The following is a 19928-nucleotide window of genomic DNA, read 5'->3' as shown; positions in this document are numbered from 1 at the left end:
ATAGTAAAAACACACAGAACTCTACAAACTACATGCATAATATGTAAAGAGCTTCTTTAAATCAGAGGATCTGAAACTCAAGACAATTCTCATATTCCAAATTCTAAATATATTGTAAATGGATCAGTCACAGGCAATGGCTCCACTCATGCCATTTTTTTTTCCCACTGCTATTACTGCTGAAAGAGTTTATAAGGGCTCACGGCCAGTTCAGAACATGGAAATATTTCAGTACAAAATAAAACAGATTATTCCTAAGAAGAAATATAAGGAGGGAGGCTGGGAAGATGGTGGAGTAGGAGGGCCCTAAGACTGCCTCTTCCCATGGATACGATTAGATAACACTCACATCAGTGTAAATAACTTAAGAAGAAATATAAACCTGAAAAGTTATTATCTTTATTCACAAAATGTCAATATTGCACAAAAAATCTTCAGCAAAAGATGGGTAAGGAAACCGCTATTCTCTACAATCTGTAGTTATTACCTCTTTCATCCCGGATTCCCCTCAAAAAGATATTTACCTTATTTAAGCAATACAATAAAAGAATTAAGCAAAATCCCTGCGCAAAGAGTTTCCTAAAAAAAGAAGGAAAGCATTCAGAAGGGGTACAGAAACTCCAGTAAGACGGATGTATGACAATCAAATGCACATTCTGATGCCTGATACTGGATTTCCTTGAAAAAATAAATAATAAGCATGTTTGCTCAAGCATTTAAATTTAATATTAAAAAAAGGCAACAGAAACAAGAACCTAAGTAACCCAAAAGGAGCATGTTGCGTTACTTATTCCATTCTGTAAACAATAATTATTTAAATAGTTTTAAACCCAATCACTTCCACTGGGAAAACACATCCCTGCTTAAAATTGCACTTCACAGTATTTACTAATCACAAAAACTGTGTAACTGAACAAGTACTGTTGTATAAAAACAAGTTAATGATAGCCATATACCAGTATTTTAAAATATAATTGGTTTTAGGGGCGCCTGGGTGGCTCAGTCAGTTAAGCGTCAGACTCTCGGTTTCGGCTCAGGTCGTGATCTCACAGTTCGAGAATTCAGGCCCCGCGTAGGGCTCTGCGCTGACAGTTTGGAGCCTGGTTGGGATTTATCTCTCCCTCTCTCTGCCCCTCCCCAGCATGCTCACTGTGTCTCTCAAAAATAAACATGAAAAAATTAAAAAAAATATATTTTAATAGTGCTCAAAAAACTAATATACAGAGTAGAGCTGTGTAAAAAAACAAAAATAACCGTTAATAATGAGGCAATCACCACTACATAATATTATAGTCTTCCTAGTACAAAGGAAACATGTTCATGAAAGTGAGTGACCAATGTTAAAAACAACTTAAACACAAAGACATACAGCCAAATATCCAAGATCAAATAATATAGATTCAAGAAACTTCAAATATTTCATTTTTAATGCCAACCACTCATGAAAGATAACATTCAAATTTCCAGGTCTGTCATTCTTTTTTTTTAAGCTTTGGGGAAAGGCTAGGATATTACATGACTTAGTTACCTCATTTATATTACAAGCTTTTTAAAGTTAATTTACTTATTTTGAGAGAGAACAAGCATGTGAGGAGCGGGAGGCGAGGGGACAGAGGATCCAAAGCAGGCTCTGTGGTGACAGCAGAGAGCCCAATGTGGTGCTCAAACTCATGAACCATGAGATCATGACCCGAGGAAAGTCGTGCACTTAACCAACGGAGCCGCCCAGGCACCCCTCCGGTTCTGCCATTTTAGAAGCACCTGCCTAAGACAGTCAAGGCTCCTTTGAACATCTTTGGTGGCTTGGTAAGAGCGACTTAACATTCTGAGCCCTAAATTTATTCTGAAATCCGATGACCAGATGAATAACAGATTAACAATTACTTCAATCTAGGCAGCAATAAAACACATTTTATTTCTTCTGCTTTCTGCTGCTTATCGATGCAGAGAATAGTAAATTAAAAATATGGCAGAATACTATTCACTGTACACCTGAATAACAGTCACTCTTTTTCCTTGATTCCTGGGAGTTTTGACAATGACAAAATGAAAGGAGTTAAAAATTAGTTTGGAAAAGATGTTTAAAATTACAGTAATAGCTTGGAAGCAGAACGGTCCTTTCAAATATTAAAAACATTTGGTCAGCTGTCACATGAATTTTCAAGACCTAAACTCAAAAGTACCATTATAATTAGTAGGTGGGGCAAGTTAAGAAAGGGACAATGGGTCTTCTGAAAACTTGTGAGTAGCCTGCCAGATGGGTACACAAGGAGATGGGCAGGTTATAAACTAAGGCTCAAAGATAATCTAAAATACTCTATCAAGCTTGGAAGAGTTAGGGATAAAGCACAGCATCCTACCACATTCCTAAGGCATTTTAATCAGCACCGTAAGATACACTAGTTAAAATTATGATGAAAAATGTCTAAAAGGAAAACCTTCTATGTCAAAAATCTTAGGTGGAATCACTACCTCACAATGTAGTAATTTTAAAAATCACTAATCAATCAAAATACATACATTTCTCCAGACTAAGACAAATCCAAAAAGAATTTTGAATTATTTTTTAAACTGTATGCAAAGCACATGCTTTCTTATAAGTATCTACCTTATTTTTAAACACTGTAATTTCAGTTTTTAAAAGAATGTATAGTGCTCGTTCTCTTCAATTTCACTTTACTCATTAAAATAGGTACCAAGGCCAGGGGCACCTGGGTGGCTCAGTCGGTTAAGCGTAGGACTTCGCTCAGGTCGTGATCTCCCGGTCTGGGAGTTGGAGCCCTGACAGCTCAGAGCCTGGAGCCTGCTTCAGATTCTGTCTCCCCCTCTCTCTCTCTCTGCTCCCCACCCCTGCTCACGCTCTGTCTCTCTCTCTCTCTTTCTCAAAAACTAAAAGATTAAAAAAAATTCTTTTTAATAGGTACTAAGGCCAATGATCTCTCTTTCTTTAGCCTGGCACCTTCTTATTAGAGTTGGGGAGGTCACAAAGAACCTCTCTAAAATAAACATATTGATCACTTCCAATCATTGGAATCAAAGTAAGTACATTGATTGTACTTACTTAAAACCCATAGTCTCCATCTGAGAACCTGAGGAAACGAATTTTTACAATAGCATGGAATGCCAACCAAAATGCCAGTTAACAATACTCATCCTTTTCTCTATTAAAACAATTCTAACGGTGGAATTTTGTTTATAAAATTCAGCATACATTTTATCATCCTGGAGAAAATATCTGCAGCCTCAGTAGTGGTTAAATTGCAGCTATAAAGGAAATTGTCCTGAGATAAATGGTTTCCCTATGAGAAGGTTTCACTGCTACACTTCACCTCAGGACAATAAATCAAATTAACTGCACCTTGTCCTCTGTCCAATGACATCATCAGTTTGACCACATCTTGGGAATCGGGTGCAAAAACATATGCTATTTAAGGCATGAAATCATATTACTGCCTTTTGTCCATTCGACCTCATGCTTCAGGTCTCTAAAGCAGTCAGTCACCTGAACATTCACATGAAAGCTACAGATTTCCGCCCCCCCCCCCATCCCCCAGCCGCATTCGGGCCGGCCTACTGGATGTGAAAGAGGAAAAATGATGAGAACTGGTTATTTGAAACTGGCTTGCTTTTAGCCCACCAAATCTACAATTTTGTTACAAATTAAACTGAAGACTAATGTCTCCCAAAATATGTACCTAGCAACTGACCGTAAATAAAGTGCCTTATAATTTCAGAGGTTTAACACATCAGAGCTAAGTAACACTTCTCTGGTACTTTACTAGCAGGGGTAAAAAAAAAAAAAAAAAAAAAAAACCACCAATGAGAAGCAACTCTATGTTCTTATAAAACACACTAAAACTGGATAGGATGAAAAGGGGAAAAAAAGCTTTACTAAGAGAAAAACCAAAAATGAAAATTATTGTTTCCTCTAAACAACAGAAGTTAGCCTGACTTTCACAGACCAATTGTCCTGATTCTACATAAAACATAAAATCAATTCTGACAACTTAAAGAGGGGTGGGTGTGCTGGGAAGAGAATAAGTTCCAAGATCAGGGTAGACACAATGACTATGTTTATTCTGCTATGTTCACTCATTTAACCGTGACACAAACCGCTCAAAGAAAACCTAACCCGTCTCTGTTTTTAGGAGTGCTCCCATTAAAATACGCAAACCTTGACAGGGACAGCACAAAATTAATATCAGCCCTACCTTAAATTAGAATGAAGAAGTTGAAAAGGAAACGCTGCCCTGAGACATTCTGAAAGTGCTGTTAATTGGAATTTCTAAAACACTTAACTATTCTACAACTCCTAGGGAAAAACAACAACAACACACAACTATAGGTTTCACAAGTAGTGCAGATCTTTACAGAGCCGGAAAGTGTTTAACTTGGAGGTGGAAGCCAAGGGGCAGGGGAGAGCTATCACCAAAGTAAAGTGACTTACTTGTATTAAGTCAAAATAGGTTTCACTCGTCCCTGAAAATGAGAAGATTTTTTTTTTTTTTCCCCTTAGGCCTAATATTACTGCAAACTATGAGAAAATCTTTTTAGGAGGAAACAAAACACGACGGAGTCAGAGCTTAGCTAGGAGCTGGTTTAATGCCGGTGAAGGCCCCGGGAGGGTTTGTTTTGCCCGCGGAGGCCGGGTACGTGTGTGGAAGTTGGTGGGGGAAAGTCATTTTGGTTATTAGTAAATAAATCAAGCGGCAGAAATTGAGGCCTAGGCAACTGCCAGAGGAGCCAAGGCCTAGCTCTCCCCCTGCTCTTCCCAGCACAGCCCGGGTTTGATCTCAGAGCCCCGTGGATTGCCAAGGAAAAAAAAAAAAAAAGAATCATATCGAACCACAAAAGCACATGGGGCGAATGTAAAATATAAACACGGCGTTGGGCTGTGAGTGGCTGTTATTAAAGGTCTGAATTACTAAACATGAGAGGCGGGGAAAGCCGGGCGGCCATTTCAATAATATAAACCTCCCCGAATTAGACATTATTCAAATGAGAGAGGTTCGGCTAAGCAGACAGTAGAGAGGACCCAGCACCCAGCAAGAAACCAACACCACAGAACCGAGGAGGGGGATCCCCGCCCCTACCTAACTCCCAACAGGAGAGGGGAAATCGAGAATATTATCAACTTGTCAGGCCGGCCGGTTGTGGGGCAGGGGCAGGAGGGCAGCCTTTACATCCGAGTTCTTGAGAGGCCTCCGGGTGCTTCTGGGGCCTGGGAGCAAGAGGGCCCCGAGGGCCCCCGGCCCCGTGGGTCCGGGTCAGCGCAGAGGGGCGGGGGAGCGGGGAGGGGCAGGGGAGAGGAAGATGAGACCACGCCAGGCACCTCCAACCCAACTCCCGGGGGGAAAAGCACGGCCCACCGGAGACCGCGAGCTTTTCCAGGACCCAGGGGACTGCTGACCGATGGTCTGGAGCACATGGGGCTGCCCCGGAGGACATCCCCCTCCGAGGGGAACTTCCCACGAGGGCCGCCTTTCAACCCCGTCCGCCCCGGAGGGGGCGAAGCGGACCCCTGCGCGGGCTCCCCACCCCCGCCGCCCCGAGGCCACCTCGCAGCGCCCGCGACCGCTCACCCCTACCCACCTAGAGCGCGGGCCTGGCTCAGGTCAGGCCGCCACACCGGGGACAAGCGGGGCGCGGCCGAGGTGCCCGGGGCCGTGACCCCCCGGCTCAGCCCCGCTCGGACCCCGGTGAAGCGGCGGGGCGCGGGCGCCGGCGGGGCGCTCTCCCCGGGCGCACCCCCGGCCGCCCTCCGGGCCGCCCGCCCCCCCGCCTGGGCCCACTCCCGGCGGGGGGACGCGTGTGGCTGTCCGGCCGCCGGGGTCCGCTCCGGCCCCGCCGCCTCCCCGGCATTGTGCTCGCCGCCACCTCCATCCCCCTCCACGCCCCCCCCACCCCGCGCCCGCCCGGCCCGGGTCGCCCGCCCGCGCCCGGTCGGCCCAGTGGCTATGAATATGTAAAATGTCTTTATTGTCCTCTCCCTCTGCCCCGGCCCCGCGGCCCCGCCGCGGACCCGCTCGGGTTCGGGCACGGCGGCGAGGAGGCGGCGGCGGCGGCGGCCGGCGGAGGAGGAGGGCCGGTGCCGGCGGGCGGGCGAGCGGCGGCGGCGGGGTGGGCCAGGGGCAGGAGGAGGGCGGTGGATCGCAGCCCCCTTTGCCCCTTGTCTTCCCCCTCCGCCTGGCCGCTCCGAGCCTCTTTCCCCCTCCGCTCGGCGCCCGGCGGGGGCTCCGTGCTCCCCGGCCCCCCATCTCCCCGCCGTTAATTATAATAATCCTGAGTACTAATAAATTATGCTAAGTCGCGGGGGGGGGCAGCGGGAGCCGGGGTTGAGTATGAATATGAATATGTAAAATGCTGTAATGATTACCTGCTGCTGCTGCCGCCGCGGCTGAACTCTCATCTTGACTCGCTGCTCCTCCGTCCGCCATTTTGAATATTTTAACCAAAATCGCCCGGTCGATAAACCCTCCCTCGCTCCGGCTCCCCTCCCCCCTCCCGCCCTCCGTGCCTCCTCCCTCCTCTCCGCCCCCTCCCGCTCCTTCCTCTCCCCGGGCTCGCGCCAGGGGGCGCGCGAGGCCGTCCCCTCGGAGGAGCCCCACCCCTTCGGGCGCTGTGCGCACGCGCCCGCTGCCTGCCGTGGCTCCTCACTAGCTAAAGCGCCCTCAACCTGCCAGTCACCCCTTCGCTGCATTTTTTTTTTTTTTTCCTCTCGGCTCTGCACATGCGCGACTTTCTCCACGCGCCTGAAATGCAGGCGGCGCATGCGTTACCTCTCGGCTCCTTGAAGCGTAACCTGTGTAGTACGTTGAGTGCTCGTCCCTTCTGATAATCCTCCCTGTCCTCCCGCCTCACTGCCCTCCCGGCTTTACTCCGACGTCCCCCAATGGCCAGTGGCATACTAAAAGGGCAAGGGACACGGCAGCCAAGAGCTTGGAAACGCGTGGAGTACCCGTGGGCGGACCAGCCCCGGCGTCCCCGCCGCTGCGCACTTTTTAAGGCTTTCCGCGCAGTTGAACCGCTGACAACAAAGGAGGGGCAGCTCCCCTGCTAGGTAATTTCCGGCCCGGTGGGCAGGTAGGGGCGGAAACGCCCGCCGCGGGGAGCCGGGCTGGAGGCACCTGCTGAGCTACGCGCGGGCGTCCCGCTTTAAATTTGAATCCTAACTAGTCCCCGCCCCCAGCTCTGCAAATGCTGGAGACCCGGCCTTGGCTAACACGAGGGGGAGTGTCTTGTGCTGGTTTTAATTAGCCCCAAATCGCTTCTACTCTACTTGTTTCTAACACCCAGCCGGCTTCTCGGGATCCGAGTGTTTAAGTCGCTAATTTCCGCCCCCCTACCCTTGGTGGGGCTTTCACGTGCCTCGATCGCCGCTCACCGGATCGAAACGAATAGTCCATCCCCCTAGTCCGTAAAGAGGCAGTCTCCCTTTCGCTTGGCAACATGTTTAAAACCTAGCCGTAAACTGGAAACTGATGACCTAATAAATCAAGATGTCGAAATCAGCAGTAGCTTCATCAAGAATTTTACTTTGCTGTGTTTCTCAGAGTAGCTATAATAGTAGGCGTTTTCTGTTGTAAATATCTTTATTTCAGTCATGTTCTAAGATTTCTTTAATGGTAAATTTCCCTGGGCAAGACTCAGGTCTAATTACGTTACGAATTTTTTTTTTTCAAAAGCCCTTATATTTTTCCAAGAATATTGGAATATCCCCCAATATTTTTTAAGAGTAAAAAGAAAAGTATCTCAGGGTAAGCAAAGAGAAAGAAAGGAAGGAAGGGAGGGAAGAAGGAAGGAAAGATGGAAGAAAGATAATCCTAGTCTTGAGAGAAATGACTGTAAAGTTTAAATGGAGTAAAATTGCAGATTCTACACTGAAGAAAACGAATCTCTAAGAGAATTAGCAGTTATTCTAACGACTAAAGTTTTAATCATGGGTCTTAGCCTCCTCACTGAATTCCTTACACTGTGCAAGTACAGTTGAAGCTATTGTCAGTGACAGCCAATGAATTTGGGGTGGGATTGATTTATTCATGGTAATTAAGCTTTTAGGGTGTGTGCATGACTGTTCAAATAATTGGACCAGCATATAATCTAATTATTTCAAGCCACACCAACACCACACAGTTAAGGAAATGCAAATTTCAATCGTGTTACAATTAATCCGGAAATATGGCATGAATTATATTCACCAGCATTACTATAGGGGAAGACATGCCCCTGCTCTGAGGACAACGAATTTGAAATTACCTCCACTAAGACAAAGAACCCAAATACCTTTACTTAAATTCCTATCTTCTGTTTACTCTTTGTTTTGGTCTTTTGTTTAAAAAGTAAATTAATATGACTTTCAGAGAGTAACTGAAGCCAGTGCCTGTGCTATTCGTTCTTTATCTCATTTCCATAAAAAGCAAATTTCATGGAATGAATTTTTAGTTAAGGAAGAATAGCTCTGTGAGGAAAAAAATAGTTTAAAATAGTCTGTATCAATGATTCATTTTCCTCTTAATGAAAATATTTATGCCTGGGCATAGTAGATACTCATAAATATTTGCTGAATAAAAACTAATGAATAATACAGTTATATATGTTAGGATTCTTTTAAAAATTGATAAAGTCATTTATTCAACAAATATTTATGAACATCTGCATTCTGCCATGAGCTTTACTCGGGTGGTGAAAATACCAAAATGTACGAAACACTGCTTTGACCTCAGCAAACTCACGTATACCATTTCCTTTTTTCAATCCTCACAACTCTGGGAGGTAGAAACCATTTATCCCAATTTTCCAGGATGGGGAAATTGAGGCACAGAGATGTTACATAACTTGCCTGTATTAGGGTTCTCTGGAGAAACAAAACCAATGGGAGAAATATATATAATGACTTTCATTATTCAGTTGACACTTGAACAAGGCAGGGTTGAGGATTGCTGATACCCCACGCAGGCGAAAGTCCAAATTCCTCCAAATTCCTCCAAAACTTCATGCCTCCAAAACTTAACTACTAACAGCCTACTGTTGCCGGGAGCCTTACCAATAATAGAAATAGTTGAACGGTTAATTAACACTATTTTATATATTATATGTATTATAAATAAATATAAAATAACATTTTATATGTTCTAGCTAGCCTATATAAGTTATATATCGGTACTACATTCTTACAATAAAGTAAGCTAGAGAAAAGAAAATGCTATTAAAATCTTACGGAAAGGGGCACCAGTTGAGCGACCGACTTCGGCTCAGGTCATGGTCTCACGGTTTGTGAGTTTGGGCCCCGCGTCGGGCTCTGTGCTGACAGCTCGGAGCCCGGAGCCTGCTTCAGATTCTGTGTCTCCCTCTCTCTCTGCCCCTTCCCCGCTCATGCTCTGTCTCTGTCGGTCTCAGAAATAAGTAAACATTAAAAAAATTAAATAAAAATAAAATCTTACGGAAAATACATTTACAGTACTACTATACAGTAAAAAATCTGTGTATAAGAGGACCTGCGTACTTCAAACTCATGTTGTTCAAGGATCAACCATATATATGAAAGAGATTTGTTACAAGGAATTGGCTTACACAGAAAACCATGGAGGTTTAGAAATCCACTTTATGTTCTTTCTACCATGATCCCAGACCCTTAATGTCCATTCCCACACAGGTTCCCTAGATTTCTGTCTGTATAAGTTAGAAAACTCCTGTAACTCTTTTGATGTTTTATTTTTAAGACGGAGAGAGACAGAGCATGAGCAGGGGAGAGGCAGACAGAGAGGGAAACGCAGAATTGGAAGCAGGCTCCAGGCTCTGAGCTGTCAGCACAGAGCCCGTCGTGGGGCTCGAACTCACGGACCGCGAGATCATGACCTGAGCCGAAGTCGGACGCTTAACCGACTGAGCCACCCAGGCACCCCCCGCATAACTTTTGCAGTGTAATGTCCCTCCTCATGAGTCAGATAACGCTGTCCGTAATGAGCAGCTCAGGTCTCATGATAATATGGTGACCCATGGTTAAGCATTCAGTCTCTACTAAGGTCCCGTAGAATCCAAGAGCTATTTCTCAAAAGGAGAATAGTTCTCCACACAGGATGTCAGACTTTGCTCTAAAATTCTAAGGGTCGGAGGGGCATCTGGGTGGCTCAAGTAGGTTGGGTGTCTGACTTCGGCGCAGGTCAGGATCTCACCGTCCATGAGTTTAAGCCCTGCGCTGGGCTCTCTGCTGACAGATGGGAGCCTGGAGCCTGCTCCGGATTCTATGTCTCCTTCTCTGCCCCTCCCCGCACATGCACTCTCTCTCTCTCTCTCTCTCTCTCTCTCTCTCTCTCTCTCTCTCTCTCTTTCAAAAATAAAAACATACAAAAATTAAAAAGAAAATAAAATCCTAAGGGTCAGAGCTGCAAGTTGGGACCTCCCAAAGGCTCCCAGTTGTATCCTGACCTGCCACCTCCAGCACCACTGGAACCTACTGGATCACGTGGCCCAAGCGGCAGGGCAGCTTGCACAGCACTCTGGACATGTCGCAGACTCTTCTCATTCAACAGCTTTTTGAGTCACTTGGGAAACGGGTTGGAAATGAGGAATACGTCGCCCCCAAGATCCAAAGAGGCCCACTCAGCATCGGGCCTCTTTTTGGATCATAGGAGGGGGCCAGATGCAACAATTTATCCTTTACCTCAAAAGGGATCTGTTGACGTGCTCTGTCCCACTGGACCCCTAAAAATTTCACTGAGATAGAAGGCCCCTGAATTTGTGCCGGATTTATCTCCCACCCTCTGACACGCCGATGTCTTACCAATAAACCTAAGGTGGTTACTGCTTCTTGCTCACTGGGTCCGATCAGCATGAGAGCATCAGTGGAATGGACCAGCGGGATAGCCTGTGGAAGAGAAAGGAGATCAAGATTCCTTTGAGCTAAATTTTGACATAGAGCTGGAAAGTCGATGTACCTCCGAGGTGGGACAGGGAAGGTGTATGGCTGACCTTGTCAGCCAAAAGCAAACTGCTTCCGGTGGTTCTTATTGACAGGGATGGAGAAAAGACATTTGCCAGCCCAGTAGCTACCCATGAGTTTCCAGGGGACGTGTTAATTTGCTCAAGCAATGAAACCACATCTGGTGCAGCAGCTCAAGCGGAGTCACCACCTAATTTGGCTTCTAATAATCCGCTGTCGTTGTCCAAGATCCACCTGTCTTCCATAGAAGCCACATAGGAGAGTTTAAATGGGGATGTGGTGGGAACGACCACCCCAACATCCTTCAAATCTTTGATGGTGGCACTAACCTCTGCAACCCCTCCAAGAATGCAGTGTTGTTTGTTATTTTCCTGGATAGAGGTAGATCTAGTGGCTTCCACATGGTCTTTCCCACTATCATAGCAGGTCCTTACTCTGCAAATCACAGAACCAGTGTTGGAATTCTGCCAACTGCTTCAGTTTTTCAGGATGGGGAAAGTTGAGGCACAGAGGTGTTAAGTAACTCGTCTAATGCCACACCACTACTCAACAGTAGAGCTGAGGGGCCTCTGGGTGGCTCAGTCCGTTGAGCATCTGACTTTGGCTCGGGTCATGATCTCATGGTTCCTGGATTCAAGTCCCTTGTTGGGCCTTGTGCTGGCAGTGAGGAGCCTACTTTGAACTCTCTGTCTCCCTCTCCTTCGGTCCCTCCCCCACTCGTGGTTAGCACCTGTACTCTCTCCCTCTTTCAAAAGTAAATAAACATTAAAAAAATTTTTAACAGACCTGGGATTCCTATACAGGTCAGGAGCTTACTCTTTCTTAACTGTAACAGTCTGCTGCTTGCTAGATATTCCTACATTTCAGCATGGGAAGAGAAAACAGTAACCAATAATGTCCCTGTATGTAATCTCACCATAATAAAACTATGGGTGAAAATTTATGTTCGCACAACAACATGCACAAATAGCAATTCTATTATAATTGCCCCAAACTAGATGTAATCCAAATGTCCTTCCCCAGGTGAATGAATAAACAGGCAGGGGTACATTCATACTGTGGAATGCTATTCAGCGATAAAAAGAAATCAACTTGGGACAATACAACATACCACAAACAACTTCAATGAATCTCAGAGACATTACGCTGAATGAAAGAAGGCAGACTCAAAAAGGAATCCTCCTATATGATTCCATTTGTATGACATTCTTGAAATCACAAAACTATAGTGATGGAAAACAGATCAGTGGTTGTCAGGAGGTAACGGTGGGAGAAGGTGCAACTACAAAGGATAGGCAAGGGAGAGAATTTGGGGGGTTCTGTATCCTGATTGTGCTGGTGTAACAAAAATCTATGCATATGGTTTTATTCATACACACACACACACACACACACACACACACACACACACACACACACGACTTACTCTCATACCTGAGTAAATCTGCCGACATATTACCGTTACTGGATGTTCCTTATTACCAGTAGTAACGTGTGAATGACAAGTGTCACTCTGTCTTGCTAATGCGCACCGCAAAAGCCTTTGCAGCTAGGTGTGACCATGTGACTACATTTTGGCTACTGAGTTTAAGGCGTTGTTGGATAGGATTTCTGGGAAAGCTCTTAAAAGAAGCAAGTTCCTTTCTCCTTTTTTTCCATCCTGCTGTCTGGAACACAGATACCAAGACCCAAATCCCTGCCGGTTTTTTGGGCTATGCGGTGCTCTTGTTCTCAAGATATCAGGCCATGTTAGGAGCAAGAAGCAAATCAGATCTTGTCCATAGGCTGAAGAGAAGCCAGGGCCTGGCACTTTCTCCCTTGTAATGATGTTAACTCTTGATGCTTCTATATTAGTTTTGTTAAAGCCTGAAGAGTCCAGACTCTGGGGGATGTATTTTAATGATTGTAATTACCCAGGGTGACTAAATTGAAAATTGTCATTTTTTTTAATAAACATCTCCAACACTTTGCCTGTTCATAAAGATGATCATTCTGATAGAGGATATTAATTTGTTTAGTGACCTGGGGATGTATTTTGTAACTAATTACTCTAAACTCATTATAGCAGAGGCTTTCAAGCCATGTTTCATGAAGCCCTTAAGTGGGATGAAAACCACCCTTGCCTATAGTGGAGTTTAAGATGAGGTTTCATTTGAAAACATGGTATCAGAGAATGTACACTGAAGTTTTTAACAAGTCAATACTTACCAAAAGCTCAATATCATTAATGCAAAACTATCTGATGGATACATAGCCCATTTTCCCCCTCTGGTTCATGGTCAGCAAATTCATGCCACTCCTCTTACTCCTATCCCTTCCAAGCCTCTGGCTAGCTTCTTTAATCCACAGCCCTTGCTTATGCTGAGCCGAGACTCTTGGCCTCAAGCACGATTCTGCCCAACCGGTGCTTTGGGCAGTCGCTGGCGTCTCATCAGCATTGGCATACGGGATGAAATCCATTTGTAATGCTACCCTAGATACTCTTAAAAGCCAAACTGTCAGAAAGCTGTGCACTTGAAATACATCATTTTGTCCCCTTGTAGACTTCTTTCCTAGAATTATGCTTTGGACTTATGTCATCAGCCTACATTAAAAAAAAGAAGAAGAAGAAGAAAAAAAAAACCTCTGAGAAATGTATCCTATTTACTATAGGAATGTTTGGGGACTGTCTTCTTTCTGGGTCTTCGTCCTTGATATCTGAAGGGCTGAGGTTAAGCAACTTGCCCAAATTCATACGGTAAGGGACAGAGCTAGGAATGGAACGAAAGATTGCCTGATCCCATATCCTCTCTGCCTTTCCTCTCTAGGCCCCCACATTTGCTCCCTGCCTCGACTGCCATCTGCCTCCCCATCCTGCCTTCCTCCTAACCTCTAGACATTTAGCCCTTTGCTTTGTTTCCATGAGCTTCGGTGCCTATGTTTTCCTGTATTCATTGATTCCATTTCTGCCCTTCCTGTTTTTTTTTCTGCCTCTTCCTATCCTTTCTCATAAGCTTTTCTAGATAAACTCTTCCTGCGTTTACTCATCAACTCATTATAGTCTGACATCTGCTCCAATCATTTGCCTGAAATTACTTTATTGAAAGTCACTGATGACCTCCTAACTGCCAGATCTGATAACATCTTTACTCCTCATCCTCCCCAATTCCTCAGCAATTTGACAATGGTGATTGTTCCTTCCGCCTTAAACCATCTCTCTAACTCTGGCTTCAGTTACAAATTACTCTTCAGTTTCTCCTGTTCTCTCGCTAACCATGTCTTGGTTTTCTTCATTGGATCTTCTTTTCCTTCCCATCTAATATATATAGACACTCTCCAAGGATTTGCCCTTGCCCCTCGCCTCATTGCTGCAAACCTGTTGGATGTCATTACCAAGCCCAACAATTTCAGCTGTTAGCTCTCTGAAGACAACCCCCAAATCTACACCTTCAGTCCTGCTTTCTCCTCTAATGTCAGACCGTGTTTGTTACATTTGTCTCTTTCACTAAAGTATAAACCACTCAAGGAGTGGTCTATCTTGTCCTTATTATTTTTTGTTATCTTTTTACACTTAATGGTATAGCTCAGGGGCTGAACATGGTCTACGCTTAACAGTTTTTTTCAAAACAATTTTTTCATACCTCATCCCGTATTTTAGTGACCATCCAATGTCATGCAGGAAGACTTTACTCTCTCATGAGTCTTCTTCGGGTACCTGCCGGGTACTTGGCACCGCTCTAGGCAAACATATTTCTTTTTGGTTTTTGAAACATCTTGAGATGAGTACACATCTCATTCGAACTTTTTATCTTGCAAGTCTATATCTATATCTCTTATTTTATCTACCTTGAGATGCGCATTTTTTCACTGTTTAATATCTTTGAAATCAAGATGCATCTTACAAAGGATGTGTAACAAAGCATTGCATCATAACTTATTTGGCAGCATTAAATTTTTTTTTCATGTTTATTTGTTTTTGAGAGAGAGAGAGAGACAGAGTGCAAGTGGGGAAGAGGCAGAGAGAAAGGGAGAGACACAGAATCCGAAGCAGGCTCCGGGCTCTGAGCTGTCAGCCCGGAGCCCGATGCGGGGCTCGAGCTCCCCAACTGTGAAATCATGACCTGAGCCGAAGTCGGGCGCTTAACCGAGTGAGCCACCCAGGCACAGGTTCACATATCTAAGCATTTCCTCTGCTATGGATATATAGCAATTATAGATAAAATGCAAAGACTGAAAACCCGAAAGAATGGGCTCGAAAGCAGTTATTATTTCCACGAATCAGAAAGAGCACAAAAATACAAACCATGAGTCCTGTTAGGGTACAGGAGGCCCAGAAGCAGGCAGTGGTGCCTGGATTTTTAGTGGCACAAAGAGGAAGAAACAGAACACACACACACACACACACACACACACACACACGCCCCTTTTGGATCTGGTGGGGTTTTGTTATAATTTTATTTTACGTAAATCTTACATAAATCATCTTCTATAGATAGATCGTACCAAAATCATATCTCAAAACTGTAGCATTTTAGGATACAGGGAGAATCCCCATATTCACCTCCTGCCCTACTTCTCCTCTTTAAGAAACCATTTACATTAAATTGTAACATCTCTTCGAACATCTCTTTTTGCAGCTATCTACATGTTTATTTCTCTCCTTTTTTTTCTCAAGTAGGCTTCATAGCCAGCACGGGGCCCAACACGGGGATTGAACTCATGACCCTGAGGTAAAGACCGGAGCAGAGATCAAGAGTTGGATGCTTAACTGACTGAGCTGCCCAGGCACCCCTCTCTCTTTTTCTTACACAAAAGATACCTTATATATACTGTTTTTGCACCTTGCTTTTTTCACTTACCCGTATATTCAGAAGATCACCCATATCGGGGGGCGCCTGGGTGGCTCAGTCGATTAAGCATCCGGCTTCAGCTCAGGTCATGATCTCGCGGTCCGTGAGTTTGAGCCCCGCGTTGGGCTCTGTGCTGACAGCTCAGAGCCTGGAGCCTGCTTCAGATTCCACATCTCCCTCTTTGCCCGCCCCCATGCTTTTTGTCTCTCAAAATTAGGTCTGTACCTCAAACTTAGACCAGGATCAATTCCCCATGGTTAAGTGTAAAAAAGAAAAAGAAAAGTTCTAGAAGAAAACAAATAATGAAGTCCTTTATGAGAAAGCTATTTAGCAATATTGTTATCACAAAAATTGGAATTTAAGGCAAAAGAAATAAAAATACATGATGACAGAAGGCTAATCCATAAAGACGCTATAACAATTTTGAACTTGTATGCAACTAGCAACCTACTTTGAAATGGATAAAATAAAAACTAAATTACAAAGAGAGAATGACAAGATCATAAGCACAAAAGATTTTATTTTTTTGTTTTTTATTTTTTTTAATGTTTATTTAGGTTTTTTAATTTTATTTTTTATCTTTTAAAATTTACATCCAAATTAGCATATAGTGCAACAATGATTTCGGGAGTAGATTCCTTAGTGCCCCTGACCCATTTAGCGCATCCCCCCTCCCACAACCCCTCCAGCAACCCTCAGTTTGTTCTCCATATTTTTGAGTCTCTTCTGTTTTGTCCCCTTCCCTGTTTTTATTTTTGTTTCTCTTCCCTTATGCTCATTTGTTTTGTCTCTTAAAGTCCTCATATGAGTGAAGTCATATGATTTTTGTCTTTCTCTGACTCATTTCACTTCGCATCATACCCTCCAGTTCCATCCCCGTAGTTGCAAATAGCAAGATTTCATTCTTTTTGATTGCCAAGTAATACTCCATTGTGTATATATATATATATATATATATATATATATACACCACATCTTTGTCCATTCATCCATCGATGGACATTTGGGCTCTTTCCATACTTTGGCTATTGTTGATAGTGCTGCTATAAACATGGGGGGTGCAGGTGTCCCTTCCAAACAGCACACCTGTATCCTGTGGATAAATGCCTAGTAGTGCAATTGCTGGGTCGTAAGGTGGTTCTATTTTTAGTTTTTTGAGGCACCTCCATGCTGTTTTCCAGAGTGGCTGCACCAGCTTGCATTCCCAAGCATAAAAGATTTTAATACAAAAGGCGTTTCCCCTGTTATTACTTGACCAGAAATGTAAATTAACCATAATACCCACTCTACTCTCACTACGATCAAGTGAGTTGGACTCCTCAGACTGAGTCCAAACTGCATGCCATAGCTGTGTCTGGACATATCTAGCAGAGTGAGATGGATCAGCGTACACCTGTTTGCTTAAAGGTCTAAGGTAACTTCTGGGGAAAAAACAATCCCAAATGATTCTCGTACTGACAGCTTTTCTCGCAGCTCGTGAGTTCGAGCCTCCTGTGTTCGAGTCAGCTGTGCTGACAGCTTGGAGCCTGGAGCCTGCTTTGGATTCTGTGTCTCCCTGTCTCTCTGCCCCTCCCCTACTCTCTCTCTCTCCCTTTCTCAAAAATAAATAAACATTAAAAAAAATTTTTTTAAGACCATTTTGATGGAGCGTTGGGCGGGCTGGGGACAGAGTGCATGCTAGCGCCCCCGCCCTCTCCAGGTGGGAGGTGTGTGACATTCCTCAGGCCCTCCTGGCTGCCCAAGGACCAAGGAAAGGAAAGAAAACAAATGGTTACCCTGATAGAGATCACAGTCATCCAGGACGTGGGCCTCCATCGGTTTACAAATATCTTAGCAAATGGCAAGAAAAGGGCGATCTTATCAAAAGCCTAATCTCCAGAAACTGTTTCCTGGAGCCCCAACATCACCCCTCCATAGTGATATGGAAAGAAGGAAATGGCAGGTAAAATTAAATTTCCTTGTAACCTGCAGCCCATTGACAAATACTTGAGGCAAATGCAGGGTAAAACATTTCTCCGGGAACTTACTACGGTCTTAATGCTAACGTTTTGCTAGAGGGAAAAACAACCTTAACTTGACAATAGCAAGTCCTCAGGTATCTTAGGAGTTTCCTTTAGCATATCAAAGTCCCTCTGGAGGTTTCCCTTTTGACTTTACCTCCCTCAACTTCATAGTACACAACTAGCCACTCTTCAGGACCCCAGTACAGCTCTTTCTGCCCACAGGTCCTGTCCCCATGCTTTAATAAAATCACCTTTTGCACGAAAGACGTCTTCAAGAATTCTTTCTCGGGCATCGGCTCCAGACCCCCCATCATCAGCCCAAAACCTTATCACATTTTATGTGATTTAAGCTTCCTATAGGAAATCGAGACACAGGGAGCCCTGGTACCTCTCTGAGAAAGTTTCATGCAGGGGAGAGAGAGAACTCTGCCCAACTCTGGCAAATCAAAACCTGCAGGGCTGGAAAGGGGCCAGCAGCACCAACCAAAAGCAGTCGCAGTGCTTGGAGAGGGAAGCATAAGTTCACGAAAAGGTCTGAAATGGATGCGGTGGGTAATTGATCAGCCGGATTAAAGGGGCTGAGCTCTGGCATCAGCCAGATCTGAGATCCATCCCATTGTGCTGGTCGCTCAACCATTTGACCGCAGGCAAGAGACTTGAGTGCCCTGGGGATCACGGTGTGGTCTCAGGGCAGCTACCACTGCAGGTGGCAGTAGGAGCGTGGGACACACCCTCAACGTCCCCAGAAATGCCCTCGGAGACCAGACCTGCATGGCTTGGCGGGGCACGAGCCAGTGACACGAGAGCAGCACAAGTTAGGATAAGCAGGAATAGGGAGAGAGCAAACTGGGATTTTGCGAGCTATTTCTCGTTTATTTTACTTCAGTTCCGTGGGTATCATCTCCAGAGATAAAAACTACAATTCCTTCCCTCGAGAAAATTTTAGGTTATAGAGCACTCACCAGTGTGGGTTAAGTACACGGCATGTAGTGCGTGTAGACCAGGCAGTCTCAAAGTAGATAAATCTGACTCCTAACCCTCTCGAATTGGGGTCAGGGAGTCATTCAGAGGCTCCTGGAGGAAGGAGAGGGAGGAGACAACCAGGACCTCCCGTGAGGGTAGGGGATGTAGGGTGAAGGAATGTGCTGAATGTATACTACCTTATTTAAATATTACTTGTCCTGGGTGCCTGGGTGGCTCTGTCGGTGGAGCAGCTGACTTCTGCTCAGGTCATGATCCCGCGGTTCGTGGGTTCGAGCCCCGCGTCGGGCTCTGGGCTGACAGCTCAGAGCCTGGAGCCTGCTTAGGATTCTGTGTCTCCCTCCCTCTCTGCCTCTCCCCCTCCTCGCGCTCGGTCTCTCTCATCTCTCAAAAATAAATAAACGTTTAAAGAAAAATTTTTTTTAAATATTACCCGTCCTAGGGAAGGGTCATTTGCGTTGCATGATGTTCAGAGGGACTACGATCGAGAGAAATTTAGTAACTTGTCCAAAGTCACACAGGCATTGAGATTTGAACCCAGGACCATCTTACATCAACCTTTCTTACTAAGCCAGGCTGCCCCAACTCAGGAGAGAGAAAAAAACCTAGTATTTCTCACTGCCAGAGAGTTCTGACTGCTATTTACTTTCTCATCTATTTCATATTATGATAATGTTTTCCTGGAATTGGATGATATAATACTAGAAATTGAAGATGTTTATTCGCTACAAAGATTACATATGCAGGCTTCCTGTCATAATCAAGGGAAGTTGCTCACATCATTTATGATTTCCAGTCTTCTCTGTATATGATAATGCTTATTTTAGAAAATTTGTTTTTACTAAGCCTGCTGGTCTTCAAAAGAAAAACAGGCAGAGGCAGGACAGTGATATCCCCTTTTGATATTTATCGAGTCTGGAGTCTATCTTAAATTAGTTTGCTGGGAAGCATTGCATGTGATGAATGGTAGAGTATTTAAATGATGCTGTGGATGTTTTCCCTTGTAATAAAGCAAATTACTCTAACAAAACTATTTTGTTTCACTTCTTCATACAAAATTCATGTTTGAATTTCATCTGGGCCCTAAAATTTTAAATTTCCATAACAAGTTGTATGCATTATTAAATTTTATACACCACTGCATTATGCTTTTGCAACTGATTGCACAATCTAATT

General features: G+C 44.5%; 1 protein-coding gene across 3 annotated transcripts in view; it reads right to left on the bottom strand.

Moving 5' to 3' along the window:
- The window catches only part of POU2F1 (POU class 2 homeobox 1), a 195692-nt gene extending 188680 nt beyond the window's left edge, over nucleotides 1–7012 (bottom strand). Inside the window, exons 1-2 of one of the 3 annotated variants that reach the window (XM_023247740.2) lie at nucleotides 6780–7012; nucleotides 6377–6418 (exon numbers count right to left, since the gene is read on the bottom strand). In XM_023247740.2, coding sequence (XP_023103508.2) covers nucleotides 6377–6418; nucleotides 6780–6906 — 169 coding nt within the window. In that variant the 5' untranslated portion in view covers nucleotides 6907–7012. Of the gene's footprint in view, nucleotides 1–6376; nucleotides 6489–6779 lie in introns of those variants that run through there. The other 2 variants (XM_045048960.1, XM_023247739.2) reach the window with 2 other exon arrangements.
- Between the last annotated feature and the right edge of the window lie 12916 nt (nucleotides 7013–19928).

This window comes from Felis catus, chromosome F1 (genome assembly GCF_018350175.1).
Source record: "Felis catus isolate Fca126 chromosome F1, F.catus_Fca126_mat1.0, whole genome shotgun sequence".
NCBI classification, from domain to species: domain Eukaryota; kingdom Metazoa; phylum Chordata; class Mammalia; order Carnivora; family Felidae; genus Felis; species Felis catus.
The sequence above is the reverse complement of the archived record's forward strand: the minus strand, read 5'-3'. Positions and strand labels throughout refer to the sequence as shown.